This window comes from Episyrphus balteatus, chromosome 1, assembly GCF_945859705.1.
Source record: "Episyrphus balteatus chromosome 1, idEpiBalt1.1, whole genome shotgun sequence".
Classification (NCBI taxonomy): domain Eukaryota; kingdom Metazoa; phylum Arthropoda; class Insecta; order Diptera; family Syrphidae; genus Episyrphus; species Episyrphus balteatus.
The window spans coordinates 149,918,428-149,936,968 of record NC_079134.1 but is presented as its reverse complement, the minus strand read 5'-3'; the positions used below and the strand labels follow the sequence as shown (position 1 = coordinate 149,936,968).

Below are 18,541 nucleotides of genomic sequence, written 5' to 3'. Positions count from 1 at the left end.
TTTCCATTTTTCAAATCACAATTCAATTTAGTTTCGTTTTACTTATTTTTTTGTTCTCTAAATCTTATCTAAGCTCTTTCTTCTTCATTTTTTGTTTTCCAATAAGACAAAAGACAACACTATTACTAACTTTAAGGATAAAAACTGATCTTTTTAAACTTGGGGTTAATAATGACTATGATTAGTATTCGCGCACTTAAATTTATAAGAACCGCGAATTAATTGTACAGCAACACTCTTCGCCTCTGTTTGCTGCCGATTTTTGTGTATATTTTTTTATTTGAAGAGTTTCAGTCTTTAGGTTAGAAGAAGATTCTTATGAATCCCTGTGGTAGATTTTGTTGAGAACTTGTAAGTAGATTTCGTGTGGTACTCCACGTGATGTCTGTTGAATGTGTGTTTTGATCATATTATAAGATTCTTCTTCGTAAGTGGCGTATGTGTTGGGGAGACCTAGCTCCTTATACAGTTGCTTAACTCGAGCAATTTTAGCAGGATCTGAAAAGACAAGATTAAGTTTAGAAAATATTTCAATATTTTCGATTGGTTAACCTACCACTTTGACCATAACATTCAGTCATGATTTTCTTTTGATCATCATTAGCTCGTTGCATGCAAACAACAGCCAACCAGGAGCATTTGTTATCCTGAATGTCTGTTCCAAGTTTGCCAGTTACTTCTGGATTACCAAAGCAATCTAGGAAATCATCTTGAACCTGATAGAAATGACCCATTTCAAGTAGAATTGTCTTGGCTTGTCTAAATGCTTCGGCATCTTTGAAACTAAAAATATAAACAACCATTAGAACAAAACCCAATTTGAATTTTTAAAAAACCTTACCCAGCTAAATGCATTGCCAATGCAAATGGCAAATAGAATGAATAATAAGCAGTCTTATTTGCAACAATCGAATTGTATTTATTCATTGTGAAGCTATTAATATCTTTATTGGCTGTCAGTAGATCCAATGATTGTCCGCAGGTAGTAATAAAAATCACTTCATGGAAGAGATCAAGTAAATCGGCATAGCATTCATTTTGGCGGAAATGATTCTTTAAAACAGTAAAAATGGCATTTTCAATCATGAGGGAATCATTAATGGCTGTCATGCCAACATCATCGAGTTTGTGCCAGCAAACTTGACCACGTCGAGTGGTGCTGCCGTCCATTATGTCATCGGCAATAATGAACATGCTTTGGAGCTATAAAGAAATATGTTCAAAATTAGATAAAATTCAATGATAAAAAAGAAAAAGATTTCTTACCATTTCAACACACCACCCAAGATATTGTGCTTTTTTGATGTTTTCTGGTGTTAATTGATCTTCGCTTACTAACTTCTTGTAGGTTAATACTGTCAAGAGTCCACGATTCTTCTTGCCACGTGGAACATTGTATTGTAATGCCTTGGCAAACCATTTAGCAGCTTGTTTGGCATTGTATTCGTTTGCTTTTTCAGTGAGTTCACGAACAAGATCTTGAAAATAAGAAAAAAAAACGAATATTAATTATAAGGTTCTTTAAAAGTTAGGAATTTATAACGAATTTTATTCTTTTGTAGTACAGGCCTCTTTTTGTCAAAGTACAAAATTTAATTTAAAACAAATAAAAAGATTGACCTAATTCATTTTAAATGCATTTTTATTTTATTTACGAAAACTATACCGAAAGGAAAAAAATAATTCGGATTGATGTTAAAATGCGAACAGTATACACTATACCTTTGAGTAACGGTAGACAAAGGGTTAGCAAATATTGTAACAATTTTGAAAGTTTATATTTCACTGGTCACTGTGGCGTATGTGTAACATTTTTTTAAATAAGTTTTTGTTGGTTAAGAAAATTTTACCTATTAAAAACAACCAGAAGTAACCTTTATTACAATCCCAATTCCTAAAATAGAAATCACACAATTCGTCAGAGCCTCATTTCATACTCTAGAAATGAATTAGTCTCTACAATAATGACGTAAATGTTTTTACTCCAGTTGATTCTATTTCTAATTCTTGCTACTTGCCAAAAAAGCAAAAGCCATAGTTATAAGTTCAAATCTCTTGTAAAATAGGTAAAAACTTAGTTTAACGTATATTAGCTGTTATCACAGAGCACTTAAGTGGTTAGGTTTAAGAGTTAAAAGCGGTGGTGAAAAACCAAATAGCATGCCCATATCGTGGACACAAAGCCAAAACCGCGAATCTGCATTTTTGAACATTTTCATGCGTCATTTAACTATCGGTCCATCTATTCTTAGTGTCTACCCCATATTCGATGTGTTGCCTAGCAGCAGCCTAAACTATCATTTTCCGTTGCATGAGTCTGCATGAGTTCCCTAAACTTTAAAGCCGTTTTTCTCAAAACTACAATTTTGCAGATTAGTGGTTTTGGCTTTGTGCCCACAATATAATTCTATATCAATTCTAATATGTTTTTTAAGAAACTAAAATCGACAAATAAAGGCATCTCACTCCTTTGTTACATCTCAGAGTAAATAATGGTACCTTTTTTTCGCTAAAATGAATCATAAAACAAAATGTCGTCATATTAATTGATTCACATTCAAAATAAACATGAAAAATAAAATTTGAAAACACCATAAGAAACAAACGACCTCGGAAAACAACAAAAAGTTTGGAAAGGGAAAATGTAGCCGCGAAGGATAATGATCTATTCATAAAACAACAAATGGAAGGCCAATATGGTGTAACGGTAACATCAAGTGAGCAGTGCTCACTGGCTGCGCTAAGGAGGAATCTAAAGTCAATCGATTAGAATATGATCCCAAAGTCTAAAAAAAAGTCTAAACTAATTTTAAAAAATTGGATATGAATGCTATTTAGTTTTCCAGCACTGTATAATATTTAAATTCAAAATAATCTCTGCATGCACGCAGAGCCCTTTTGTGGGACGAAAATCAGTTCTTGAATTTCTTTTGATGAATATGTATTTCTTTTTTTTGCTATTTTCGCTAAACTTTTACCTTCTATCTAAATTAAACTTTCCCCAAATTATTATGCTTTGTTTTCAATGAACGTTATTTAATTTAAAACCCTTATTACATTGGTCATCTTAAACTAACTCTTCAGATCAATCACTACAATGTGAAACAATACTTCACATAGAAATTAGTGAGAATTAAGTGTCAGGTCATTTTTCTTGCTAATTTTTTGTTTAATAGGATCAAAATGCAAAACAGTCATTATCATCTATCACAACACGAGTACAAATGTAAGCACTTTTGAAGTCAAATTCATTTGAAAAAAATAGAATTGCTAATGGCGCAATTGTTTATCATAATAAATTATGATTTCAGTCTAACTTGCTTGCAAAATTTGTTGCAGCAGTCAGTATCTTGTCGCGCCACTGCATTTAATCTAAAAATAGCTCCTCTCAATCTATTATAATTGAAATATAAAAAAAAACTCTCTTGTTACGTCAGGGGAACATAAAAAAAGGCAAAACAAACGATTGCATCTAATTTACCCTCAATTTGTTTGCTGTTTTTTTTTTTTGTAAAAAATCAGCGATGCAAGTAATAATTAGTATTTATTTAATAATAAAAAAAAGCATGTTAAATAACTATTTCAAACAAATTAGTGTTGTTATATAAATTTGAAATTAATCTGAGTAGCTAAATATTTTGTTTTCACTCACAATGAGCTTTCTAATAAAACTGATTACTCTACTGGAGGAATGCAATTCAACAAACAAACATTACCAAGTACAAATAACAAAAGATTGTTATTGTTATTGAATCAACTTGCTTTTTTTAATATTTATCAATGAGAATAGAATATTATTATTGTTTGTTTATTGCAAAACAAAATAAAATATTTTGTATTTACCTGGAAAAACTGCCATGAAATCTCGACTTTCATCCTTGGAAACAGTTGCACGAGCTGCTAATGGCACGGAATAATTTAAAGTTGACAAAGTTCTGTAAATAGATGAAAAAGAGAGAAAAAACAACTATTAAAAAAAGAACATTGTTTAAAGTAATATTATGTATTTGTGTCGTTTGTTTGAATTTTAAATAATACCGGCCTACAGATAGTTAAGGAATCTATTTGAAATGTAAATTTAACCAGAAAGATCCAAATGATACCAGTGGAGATTCATTTTGAGCATCATATTGTATTGAGACACACACCCATGGGTCAGAAGAAAGAAAAAAAAAAGAAAATAAAGAATTTCTTTGGAAAGAATTTATAATAAAATATTCATGAAGCTTTCGTAAATAGAAAACTATATATGGAACTTGATTTAAGACCCGTTACGTAGACAATTTTTAGTTGCAAGTTCATTCAGACGCAGATTTTTGTTGTTGGATATTGGAAATACTATTTTAAATTGTTAACGCATTTGGCTGAATGGAAATGTTAGGTTTTCGAATTTTATTTGGATAAATTGTTTGGTAGGAGGTGATCATTTAACATCAATCAAGTAGATTGTAAGGAATATAAAAGCTTTATATAAACTCTTAAATTTTTTCAAACGAAGAAAATGCTCCACATACACCACAGTGACCGATTTAGTTAAAATATTAAGAAAAATAATAAAATTATCTATATCCAATGAAACAAAAAAGACAGTAGATATCTTGCTAACAACTCACCATTTAAATCATAAATAAAAAAATCCAAGTTAATTCAATCATTAAAAAGTAATTTAAAAAGCGTAAGCCTTGTATTAGCACTCATTTAATAAGGAAAAAATGATTTAAGGATGAAATGCATCAAGAATCCGGGTAATACTTTGTTCAGACGTAAATATAAAAATTTGTGGTTTGAATTGAAAAAGGAATTCCGAACTGTGATTGATGGATGTGATTCACAACTTGTGAAGTTTCTGATACATTTTTGATTAGGTACCAATAGATTACAAGTTTATCACTGTCAACTTTTTTTTTTAGATCCATGAATCAATTCAAAGAATCATTTATGTATTTGATTCTTTATCGTCTTTTGAGATGAAACTCTAATTCTTCTGAAGCTGAAAATTTGTTGGCTAATGTTATGTATATTTTCCGAATCTCTCAAATGTGATAATGTTGTTCCTTTGCTTCAAAATGGATCTGCAGGTGATATGTGTAACTACATACCCATATCTCTTCTTCCTATTTTAATCAAAAGTAATAAAAGAAAAAGTAATAGAAGTGAGATGATAAGTTTTTTTTGGCAAAAATCAGCCTTTTCAGCCCTGTAGTGTACAAGTTGGTTTTTAAAATGGAGTCTCAACTGAAGGAGCATTGTTACAGTTTTGAGATCAAATTATGCTTAATCTGGACCAAATAAAACTTACGAGGATTTTATGATATTCAATATTAACAAAATTTAACCAAACTTAATTTTACTTGCTAGAAAGGTCTGTCGAAACCTAGAAGACAGCAAAGATATCTTTGTTTTTCAACCTAAAAAGTCTTCCTGTGCGTCATTTATTTTGTTTCAAAGTTCACAAGTTCTTATTTATGAGAATTAATTCGGAAAGAATTAATTTTTGACTTATATCAAATTATATTTAACGTGGAATCTCTTCAAATCTTTTAATAGTTTCTTTATACCGCATAATTGCATTTCCGAAATGTTATTTTTTTAAAAAGCTTTGCCATGCTACTGGTATGTTCACTAAAGGTAGTAAACTATGGTTATTTGATTTAGATTATTTAATTTTAGAATTTTTATTTCTGGTATTCTGGTCTTAATCTTATATTAAGATTTTACCTTTCTTTTAGGTAATAAATGCCAATCTAAACTGTCCTCTATTTTATTATTTCTGATTAAAAGAATTCAGAAGCCAAATGGCAAGTCATCGGGAATGCCGCAAAACAAATCATTCCAGTTTTAAATTTTTGAATGTTATGTAGCATTTTTGACATATGTAAATGTATACCCAATTAAATTAATTGGTATTCATACTGAGCGTAACTGAACTGATTGACCACACACAGATCTATAAAATTTATCTTAATCAATAAATTATCTTATAAATAGCATATAAATTGAAATCGCAATGAATTTTACCACCATCCTTTATAAGAAAAACTAGTTTCTTTTTATTCTATCAACAACTCAATTCTAAGTCGTAGATTCAAAATACGCGTGGAAACAACTTGTTGCTTTATTAATTATTATTCATGACACGAGTCTCTTTTTAAATGTTTATTTCTTTTGGAATCCATAAGCAAATGTTTGTGTTTATCAAAAGAATGCGTTGAACGAGTAAATATTTTGTGTATGGAAAATCCGAAAAAAAAAGAAAATAATATTTACTAACTTATCAATTAAATTCAATTAAAGTCAAATGCTATTTATAAATTATTCTTTTGTGCCCCTTGTTTAAGTATTTCAGTTCTTAGCTATGTAAGAGCTCTTTCAAGAAAGTGGAAAATGCCGTTTTTGTACGAAGAATTTAATTTCATAGAGATTGGCGATCACAAAGCTTATTTTGTTGAAAACGTGATCAACTGATCAATTTTTTACACATCATTTAATTTTGGAAAAGAACGAACTGTACAGAGCCGTGTCTTTCCATGTATTTTTTTTTTTAAAGCTGTTTTGCGGTACTAAGAGTCCTGGTGAAAAAACTGCCGAGTCGCAACGACTAAGCAGAGATGCACTTTTTCAAGATAATGACCAACTTGAACGTTTTTGTTAACTACTCGGAAGAGGCAGTACCCCTGAACAAAAATTTAATTAGTTGCTGGAGGCTGGGATACGAACCCAGACCTCTGGTGTCATAGTTAATCTTTACTAAGCGTTGCGCAACGGGGTGAAAGTGGAATGGAAATTCATCCTGCTGTTAAATTTGTGTGTAAGAAGTGATTTTCCATCAGAATAAAAATCTTATCATTAATTTAAATTTCCGAAAGTCATTGTGCCTTTTAATCTCACAACAAAATCTTATCCAACCACCTCCTTCGACGAATTCTCAATTTCCTACTTAATTCACTTAGAATCACATATGGTTTCAGTTCAGCTCTATCTCCTCAAAATCCAATTCACGTTCTAAAATGACTCATTTGCATACAATTAAAAGTTCAATAACAATAAGCAACTTCGAATGTGCCGCACGTATGTGATGTGCTTATGCTCTATAAAACAAAAAAAACAATTGAAAACAAATTTTAATCAAAATGCTTTTGTCATACAATTTAGAAGATTTTACGTCATAATCCATACGCATTGTTATTCGAAAAAAAAAAATAATATCAATAAAGAAATATTTAAGTTAGCTTGTTTATTTGAATTTTAACTTCGTTTGTTATACATACATATTTGTTTAGTAAGAATGTTTAAACAAAAAAGGCCAGTTCATGTTTTTGAGGTCATAGAGATTTTTGAGAAATATTTTACTCATTTGGAAGATTTTTATCAACAAATTTGCTACCAAGGTAAATTTCTTGTTAAAGAATTCATATTTGTAAACTATTTTTAGTCATATTCAAAGTAGGGCAAATATAATTGTCCTAAGAAAGAAGAAACATGTACTAAATAAGGCTAATATCTCCTCTTCTAAACAAAATCAACAAAACTGATAACAATAAATGCCACAATAATAGCTTCCTATATAAATAAATCGCGTAACAAAGTAATAACAATTTAATAATAATGCAATTCTCTATGGCTCCTTTATCACGCCACCATAATAAAGTCACACCTGAGAAACAGCCGACTTAACTGGCTCCAGTCCAGACTTGTTGTATTTTTTTGCTTTTTGAAATCGTAATAATTTCTCATTTCGCACTACAGCCCGATCGAAGCCCCACAAACAGATAGTGCCTTTTTACTCCACCACAGTCCACCACATGGAGGCAAATGAACTTTATGTTGTTGAAAGTTTCTATTTATAGAAGTCGCCATGCGTGGAAGCAGGAATGTTCCTGAGACGGCCGGCATGGGGCATGGCTCACGTAGCCACAATGCTGCTTCGATGATCACTTACGTAGCGCATGCACTCCAAGCAAATACACTTCAAGATCAGAATTTGTTTTTGTTTCTGTTTTTTTTTATAAATTTAATTTGGAGTGGAAATTTTTTGGCAAAAAAAGATTGCATTGTAAGAGATTACATTTAGTTTACTTTATTTTTAAAAACATAAACAGAATTAAAAAAAAAAAAACATTGATAAAAATTGATTGAGCTTTTAAAAATAGAATTTTATTTGAAGATAAGAATGCGCGTTTATTTTGGTATATCTTTTTTATAACATTATGATTAAGCACTTGGAAGAGAGATAACAGGAGTAGTTGGTTGTGATTAGAAAATAATAATCAGAACACAAATCTAAATTTATGAGATAATATTAAGTAACTTGATTAAAGACTCGTGGTTGAAACGTGATAGGGAATGAGAATTTATTTATTGCAGAGTTTAAGACATAATTTTATTTTAGACTGTAGAGACTTTTATCAATTATTATTATTTTATCAGCGTAGAAACCGGCTTTTTCTATAAATATTGATTTATTGTGAATATTAACTTTTTTAAAAGTCTGTTTAAAACGTGGGTTTTTTAGTTCTACTGATTACTTTTGATTAATCTTCATAACTAAATACAGTTGTACAACCATTATTATGTTTGAAGTGTAATAATAAAAATAAACAAAAAATTACCCAATAAACCCTTTCAATCAAGTTGACGGGTCTTGACGGGGAAACAGTGCTTAAGCGATATTGTAGAATGGCTACTATCTAGAAATGGTTGAGATCATTGATTTATTAATTTGGATTAGAAAGCTTATTTTCCGTCGGCTAATTTAGTCGCATTAATTATTGCAATGACGAAGCCGACGGAAAATACGATTTTTAATTCAAATTTATTAACTACAAATTGGTCAATAGAAGAGCTTGATAAATTGCAAAATACCAAGAAAGATATGGCCCACAAACTTTAACCGCATCAAGATTTGAACTCAGAAGGGTTATTGCTATAATAGTTGTAAATTTTGTTATAAAAATAGAGATCTGGAAAATTATATCTCGGATAGAAAAAAAATTATCTCTTCTGGCAAATAGAATTTGAGATACCATTATTTACCGGAATTTTTTGAAAAATGATCAAAATTAATTGATTTTTTATGGCAAATTTATGTCGTTTGCGATTGGTTTCACTCAAGGATTCATTCATTCTGAAATCCAATAATATAGTTTGAATCGCTGTCACTCAATTCAGATATTTTATATCTCTGTATTTGTGAATAATCAAATAAAATTGTGAAAAAATTAACGGGATTTTAAGTAAGGTCCAGTTGTACAAATATTTAATCCGTGGTTCAGCAACTTTTATCTTCTGAATTCGATGGTAAAATTGATTTTTAGCACTGGTTCTAGGTCCATATAGGTTGAAATAGCTAAATCCATCCTTGAACCAAAGTTGATCCACTGCTAATCCGAAGAATTTGGCGAGTTAAATTCCTGATCCGAGGCTGAACCACGTTTGTACAACTGGCCTAAGTATATAATGCGTTTATTTGTTTGAAAATAAATTTTTAAAAACTAACTGATTGAGTGATAATTTTGACTTTTGAATATTCATGTATTAGAGCTTCTTGACGGGATTCTGATTTTAAATGGAGAAGAGAATTTCTCGTTCTAGCTGTCATTTTCAAGTCAATTAAACGGTTTCAGAATTAAATCATTAAATTCACATTAGAAGCATATTTTAAATTTATTAAATTTTGATTTTAATCCTTGATACAAATTTAAAACCAAACCTTAGAACTTGCTACACTTAACACTAGCTTTAGTATTCTACCCAGTTTCAAGATGTTACGATAGTGAGAACTTTTCTAATATTTGATTATAAATGAGCGAAAATGAACGAATATTCCGTCAATGGGAACAAATTCTCAATTTAAGAAAATGTTTTCTATCTATAAACTACAAGCTCTATCATTTGGAGTGCCGATTTGCCTCCCATCGGCAACGCACGTGTGAAAGTCTCGTCCCGTCGGAAAAGAGTATTCTCGTTGTGTTTTTAATTATTTTTTACATAGTTCCTGTCATTTTTGTTTTATTCTGTTTACAACAAATAATTATAAAAAAAAAAAAAAAAAAAAGAAACAATAGCCCATTTAAATTAAAAATATAATACATAAAACCCACAAATTAAATCAAAAAAAAAAAATAACCTCGCGGCGTGCATATAAAATAAATTCATAAAAAGTGCAATAACAAACAACAACAACACTCAGTACCTCTCCCGCAATAAGAAAAAAAAAAAAAAAAAAAACAAACAAACAATAGTTCACTGTCCCTAACCAAATATTATAATACCAAACAAAATGCAAATACAATAACAACAACAACCGTAGCATCGCCAAATCACAAAAAAAAAAAGTCTCGCGCCTCTAAATAATAGTCTTCAGTGCATGTGCAAAACGAGTTTTCCTTCTTTTCCTTCCCCCATCATTCTCGCAGTCGAATTAGCTTAATGATTGTGGTATTGTGAGTGGAGCTTCTTCTCATAATGCCGCAATCGTTATCAGTTCGACTCCAGACAGATTATTGTATGTGTTAATAAATAACCAGGGGCGGATCGATACAAATTGTCACTAAGGCATAACACTAGTGACAATTTTGTTTTGTTGAAGCTCAAATTGGAATTTATGTAAGACATTCAATATAGGTAATTGTCGGATAAGGTTTTTTTAAGTTTTAGTATATTTAAATGGTAGGTAATTTCAGGGTCGACTATGCCAACATTCGTGGGCTTAGATCGAATTTTTGTGATGTGTACATTTATACTGTGCAAAACAGGCCAGCTGTTTTGGCACTAGGTGAGACCCAGATAAGTGAAAATTCAGAATGTTCTGAATTCAATCTTAATGGGTATTGCTTGGTGCCATTATTCTTTTCTCACCACGGTCTCGCCATTTATATTCGAAATGATGTTGCCTATCAACTTCAACCACAATACGGTCAGTGCATTAACACTAATTTTAACTTCATGTGGTTCAAATTTACAATTAACAAGCGCATCATCCATACTTGTTTCATTTATCGAAGTCCAAATCTGGATAGTAATTCAACTTCTAATGAATTTGATGCTCTATCCGACTCCATTCAAAGGATTGTTACCCTTCACCCTCGCACTGAAATCGTCATTACGGGCGATTTCAATGTACACAATTCTTCTTGGCTTCGCTTTTCGGGCCAGACAACACCCGAAGGAAGGTATGTTGAGATTTTTGCTGAGTTAAACCACTTAACTCAGCTAGTTAACGAGCCGACTCGAATTTCGGACGTTGCTGGTCGGGCTGAAAATACTCTAGACTTGTTTCTTACCTCTGACCCTGATAAATACACTGTAAGTGTATTATCGCCTCTAGGCTCATCAGATCATTGTGTCATATCTGCGAATTTCTCTTGTCAAAAAAATCCAGTTAAAGAAAAAACTCCTAAGAGAACTGTTTGGCAATATGAGAAAGCCAACTGGGAGGGTCTCAACGCTTTTTTCAAAAACTTTAACTGGTCGCTATGTTTCCTCGATAGTGACGTTGATTCCAGTACAGATATGATCACAAACTTAATTCTCTCCGGAATGAGAAATTTTATCCCGAATAGGGCTAAAACAATCAAACCAAAAGAGAATTCGTGGTTTGATTCGAGCTGTAAAGAGGTTATCAGGGAAAAAGAGGTAATGTTCCGTTATTATAAAGCCAACCCCACTGAGGAAAATCGGATAAGATTTAAACAAGCTAGAAAGGCCAGCAACGCCCATATTCGACGAATCAAATTTTTGCATGAGCAAAAATTAAGACAAAAAATACTACAGTGTCCCACAGGTAGTAAAAATTTTTGGTCATTTGTGAAAAATATTCGAAACTCTACAACATCTTCGGTTCCAACGCTCGTTTACAATGACACTCCTTTTGTTAGTTCTCTTGAGAAAGCCAACCTTCTCGTCAGGCAGTTCGCTGCCAATTCAACGTTAACAGAAAGTGTCATGACTCCCCCTTCACTTGAGCGAGTAAATAGTTTTATGGGACCTATCTTTTTTCGTACTCGTGCAGTGGCAAGAGTTCTTAAAGACCTTGACATACACAAATCCGCTGGCCCGGATAGTATCCCTCCCATAGTTCTGAAGAGGTGTTCTTCTACGCTGGCAAAACCACTGCGTAAGCTTTTCCATCTGTCCTACTCTACAGGTCTCTTTCCGAGTGGATGGAGAACAGCATTTGTCCAGCCTGTCCCTAAAAAAGGCGAATCTTCTTCACCCTCTAACTATCGTCCGATTGCACTTACGTCCCTTCTTTCCAAGGTCATGGAAACGCTGATTAATTTCCAGCTTAAGAAATATCTTGAAGAACGGAAGCTTCTTAATGACCGGCAGTATGGCTTTCGTAGCAATAGATCCACTGGTGATTTGATGGTTTATCTCACCGATCAGTGGAACAAATCTTTACATCGTTTTGGAGAAAGTAAGATTGTTGCGCTTGATATTTCAAAGGCATTTGATAGAGTTTGGCATCAAGCTCTCTTATCGAAAATGCTTGCATTCGGTATTGATGAATCTCTTCTTCGTTGGATTAGAAATTACCTTTCGAACCGTTCAATTCAAGTCGTTTTGGATGGATTCAAGTCTGAAACCCACAATATAAACGCTGGTGTGCCACAGGGCTCCGTTTTGTCTCCGACTCTCTTTCTCATTTTCATTAATGATTTGCTCTCTGAAACTTCTAATCCATTAAATTGTTTCGCAGATGATAGTACCCTCAGCTTTTCATATTCGTTTGAAGATTCACACCCATGTCCTTCGGATGTGGAACTCCAACGGCAAAATATGATAAGCTCATTAAATTCTGATCTCGAATGCATTGTCCAATGGGGAATAAGAAACCGCGTAGAATTTAATGCTTCTAAAACACAATGCTGCTTACTATCATTAAAACGAAACCTTCCCCCTTTGCCACTATCCATGAGTGGTACTTGCATCGAGGAAACTGATCAGCTTTCGATTCTAGGTATGTCCATTACAAACCACCTTTTGTGGAATGAGCACATATTCGATGTAGCCAAAAACTCTGCGAAATGCTTAGGTTTCCTCCGAAGATGTAAGAAATATTTCACCCCTTCTGATCTGGCTATAATCTATAAAGCATATATTCGTCCAAAGCTCGAGTATAATTCCCATATCTGGGCAGGTGCTCCTAAGACCCACTTGAGTTATTTGGATAGAATTCAAAACAGAGCTTTTAAAATGATAGGTGATAGGTCCATTACTGATACAATCCCACCTCTTGAGCACCGCCGGAATGTATCATGCCTGTCCTTATTTTATAGGTACTTTTTTAAAAAATGTTCAAATGAAATAGCTAGCTGCATTCCTCCCCTTAAACAATTCAACCGTAATACTCGTACTTCAAGGAATGCCCATCAGTTTACACTTGAGCCCAACTTCGGACGTACCGTCAAATACAGAGATTCTTTCTTTAGTCGTACTACTAGAATGTGGAATGCATTACCCGCCTCTGTCTTTCCCTCCCATTTTAATGTTCAGAACTTTAAAACCAATGTGCATCGGTATCTCCTTCTACATCCCTTCCTCTTTTCCTAAAGCTCGTACTGTGTATATATACATATTAAGGGTACCCAAAACCCCTTTAGTGCGCGCTCATTATAAAAAAAAAAAAAAAAAAAAATCATTCTACTAAGTTGCAATATTAAATACTAAACGAAAATCAGAAATGCTTCTTTATATTTGATGAAAATTCAGCTAAAATAGGCGTTTACAACGCCCCTGAATGGATAATCTCAAATTTGAGAAGTTAGTTTTTGACTAGCTCAAAAATTTTATAAGAGCTTCTTTGTAGAGTGTTCAATTTTATAGAAGAAAATGATTTGGTTTAAGAGTTACAAAACTCTAAACTCAAAAACACATTTTTGTTCATATTAATCATTATGGGAAATTAAAATTTGCCGTGCGACAGTTCTTAATATTAATATTACGGGCTTTAAATTTCACATGATTTTTTTTTTTTTTTTCATTATTTCCAACAATATTTTCGACTGTCTATTGTACAATACCAGTGAACAATTTTATTTTACAACAGAACATCACAGACTATACGTACAACAAATGAAATGTCATCAAAGTAAGAAAAACTAAACAAAAAAACTTTAAGGCTTAGGGGAAATCCCTGCAACACCTGATACTATTTAGAGTAACCCAAAATATTTATAATCTCATTTCGGGTAAGAGTCGTGATAAAAGGGATCAAAAAAAAGAAGCAATTTTATTTTATATTCTTCACTGCAACATCTTCAATGATTACAGTTTCACAACAATTTCACAACGAAATCAATACAAACCATAAAATCCATCGAAATAACTCATAAATCCCTCTCCTTTAAATTTCAATAAAGAATACAAAAAAACCCTGCTGCATTCTTTAAGACCATAAAAAGGAAAATACAATAAACAGAAACCTACCTGGAACCAAAACAAATTACATACTATGGCGCAGATTGCAGGTAGATTTTTCCAAACAACAACAACAACAAGAGTAGGTACCACTTTGTTATTATTAAAATGAATGTAAACAAAAACAATCCTTGAACTACGACGCACCAGAAAAATAGAATGTATATCTACAGAAAACAACGCCTATTTTTCAACAATTACCGCATTGACTATTGAAATTAATATACAAAAACAGAAAAAGCCGGTCTGTTTCTGTTTATTCATAAAAAAAAAAAAAACAATTTAACCAAGATGTTTATTTACAATAAAACTGGTTTTAAAATTTTTCAAGAGATTTGATTTCAATAATAATAACTTAAAACCAACATCAATACCAGATTGATTGAGCAGAATAAGTGAAAATATCACCATTTTATTCGTTATGGCGGCTTTTGGTTGTAATTTGAAATACCGGCTATAGGTATCAACTTTTCTCTTTAAACGGCAGCACAGTGCGGTATTTTGACATAAAACGTGGTCATAAATCAATTTTCTCAACTTTTCATTCCAGGATTGCCTTTGCCATTCCCATAACAGTAGATAACCGGGCTACTCGTTAGTGAAGTCTATCATTAAATTGGTCACCCCGGTTCGCGACACCATCAGTTACAAATTCCACTAGTTTAAGAAGCACGATTCTTGTTGGGATTTAAAAAAAAAATTAATTTTCTAAGTGTTTTTTTTTTTTTTTTAATTTAACTTAAAAGTAATTTTGGTTAAAAATTTTGCTATTGATATCGACAATCAAGGGAGGTTTAGTATTTTAAGCAAACATTTATTTGTATTATGCTACTTTATTTTTTCATACGGAGGAGTTGAAGTACACACTTAAAAATTTGCACTTTTTCCGTTGTTTTTTAAACATTAATGTTTTCAAATATGTATACTCAATATTTTAATAAATTTCTAAATATCGCGAGATTTTTAATTTGTTTTTTTTTTTTTTTTTTTAATTTAAAAATAAATGGCAGCAGTTTTTTCAAAGATAATACGTGGTAGATTCTATGAAAATCTATCGTTTTAAGATGAATGGGAAATGGAAATGTCCCCAGCAAAAACAATACAGCTACCTACATATGTACAAAGGCATAGGCTACTTTTTGCAAAAAGTTCAAAAGTGAAAATTCTAAAACTCATTTTGTGATAGTTTTTTAAATGGAAAATTTAAAACAATGATGCAGATAGCTTATTTTTTGGTAAAAAAAATTTAGTTTTTTCCAAAAACAAATGGCGTTTGAAAGACATTTTTTTTTAATTTTGTAAATTTTTCACTTTTTGCAAAAAGTAGATGTTGTAGTTAAACCTTTATTTGCATGTTGCATCTACATTTGTTTGCGAACCTTCGTTTTCAAAAATGAATTATGCCAAAAATATGTACCGAAATAAATAAAGAAACTCTCATTTGGATCATGTCATAAGGTTGCATGTATCAACAACTCAGACCATGTTTTGAAAATGTGTTCCTAGTTTCAAAAATATTTTTTTTTTTTAAATAAATACAAAGGCGTAAATTTTAAACAATTAAGTTAAAGGCTAATGCTATTTTAGTTAGTTAAAAAGCTAAATTAAATTTAAAGCTGTCTATGTTTTAACTTATTGTTGCCTAAAATGGCTTAAAGATTTTACTAGAGCGTTTAAAATATGATTTTTAATATGAGTGTTAACAATGATGCTAAACACATTTTTCTCTGTGGCCCGGGGTATTAGTATTAAATAGTCATTGCGGCCATCAAGAAAAAAGGTTGAGTATGGCTGATCTAACGTATGTTATGTTATGTTTTTTATAAAGTTTGTTCTTTTCTCTTGAATAAAATATAGAAGTTAACCTCATAAGTAGGTCCATACTATATTTAAGTATTTTTTAAAACTAAAAACCCAAAATTGGTCATAGAACAATTCCAATACAGGTAAGTTTTTTCCTTAAATAAAAAGTGGACTTAGAACAAAATATGATGGGACTTAGAACAATCGAGAATACTCGGGCTCATTTTCAAAAGGCTACTTCCCTGTTTTTATTGTTCTATGTGCCATTAAATTATATTATCTGCGGAATAAAATTTTTTGACAAAAATGGTTTTCAAATTCGGAAAGAGCACCCTCAAATTAGTAAAACTGCATCATTAATTTATTTTCGATAAAAAGTGATAAAAAAACAAGATAAAGAATAAATTATTAGCTTAGTGAAATGTTATTTATAACACATTGTATACGTGCTTTTTTTATTTGTATTAATATTTTTCTCCCGGATAATCGGAAGGTAAGTAAGAAAACACTCAAGTGTTTTTTACTTAATGAAAAAAATGAAAAATTTTGCTTCCAAATAAACCTTTTAGTCATTTGATGTGCCCAAATATTTTTGGCCAGGTTTTAGACCAAAATACCGCACTGTGCGCAATCAATATCGGGTTTTTGAGGTTTTTTTCCAAAAGCCATATAACTTTTTGATTTCCTTCAGAAAATCTTAAAGACACAATAGCATCTAATGTCTTCATGATGTCGATCGAAATTTTCTTCCATCGGGGTATATCTTTGTACGTATCTAGAAGACCCTTTGTTAATATTCCATATAAAGAAAACCCTTTCAATCTGTTTTGCTATGCAACTGAATAAAAAAAAAACCTAAATCATACATCATTTCGATGGTTTTCTAGGACACATCCAAGATCCAAGTTGACAGGCGCTAAAAAAAACACTTTGTTTTGTTTTTGTGTGTTCCAGACCAAACAACTCAGATCATTGCCCCTTTCTTGGTTAAAAACAAAACAAAGTGGATTCCCTGATACGAACCAAACCAAAATAATGAATCGATATTCTCACATAAACCAAAACCAGACAACTTCCAAAAACCAAAAAAAAAAGAAAAACAAAAAAACAAAGAAGGGACGGGAACAGTAGATTAAAATTATTTTTGTTTTGGTTTCTCCTCTAGCTCCCACCGATTCCAAGGAATCGAGAATATGGAATGGATATAGAATCTTTTAATGCAAAACGAGACGAGCCAGCCCATGCGCCAAGCAATGCCGCGGCCTACGTGACCGCTATCAAGTTTCAAATGGAGGGATTTATATTAAATAAAATTTAAAAAAATATGCATTTTTTTTTTCTTGGCTAGTTTATAATAAATGATATTAAAAAAAGTGGTTAGATTTTGAATTCTTTGAAAACTTACCTCAAAGTTGTCTTCATTTTCTTTTTGTTAACCAAATCACTTGGCAGTCCGCCGATTTTATCAATTTTTGTCATATGTTCAGAGTTTTGTGGATTTTCTGTTGTCGATATGAATTTGGCTCCAGAAACAGCCGCCGAGTTATTGGCAATCAGTGGACGAACCACTTGACCCATTGGCAATTTGCGAATAATTGAAAACATGTTTGAAATAGTTTTTTTTTTTTTTTGATTTATTTATTCACAAAAATTAAAAATAATATATATTCAATTTATACAAAAAAAAAAAACACGGCTACAAAGTTGTTGTCTTTCTTTTTTTTTTTTAAATTCGGATGAAAGTTAGCTCATTTCACAGTTTGACTTGTATTTTACAAATTAATACGAATTTTCACTTTTTTTTCTGTTTATTGTTTTAATATATATATTTTAGTTTTGAAGATTAACAAAATAAAGTTCAACCAAACGATTCGACGGACAAATAGTTTTTGATGGTGGAAATATTGAGGAAGGTGCGCTAAAGAAAGTTGAATCTGGAATTTCTATTTTTTTTAGTTTTTTGTTTTCTCTTGCTGTTGTCAGATGTCACGTAAACAGAGAGAGAGAGAGAGAAATCAGCTGTTTGAGCAGGGATGTTCAAAGAGGATGATGAAAAATGTAATAGATTAGAAAAGTAGGTGATTAATTTAAGGGGGACTACAGACTATTTGTCTAACTCACTCGAGACAAATTTGAGAATCCCTTTATAATCATTTTTTATTCTATTGGAGGTGGTAGCTTACTACTAGTAGATGTTTTGGTTAAGGGGGAAATCCCTCTGGACGACACCTTTTTCAATATTTTTTTATGAAAAACTGAAAGCACTTATTGATATTTGGAAAAAGACAAGATATTACTGACATTATTAAGTATTGAA

At 31.6% G+C, this 18,541-nt stretch overlaps 1 protein-coding gene across 1 annotated transcript; it reads right to left on the bottom strand.

The window, feature by feature from the left end:
* Nucleotides 1–196: 196 nt before the first annotated feature.
* Nucleotides 197–18,121, bottom strand: LOC129905301 (farnesyl pyrophosphate synthase). Its single transcript, XM_055980752.1, has 6 exons — nt 17,630–18,121; nt 3,844–3,935; nt 1,267–1,478; nt 842–1,203; nt 557–783; nt 197–498 (listed from the first exon to the last, which is right to left on the bottom strand). The coding sequence occupies exons 1-6, from the start codon at nt 17,827–17,829 to the stop codon at nt 317–319; spliced, it is 1,275 nt and encodes a 424-aa protein (XP_055836727.1). The 5' UTR covers nt 17,830–18,121; the 3' UTR covers nt 197–316.
* Nucleotides 18,122–18,541: the final 420 nt, after the last annotated feature.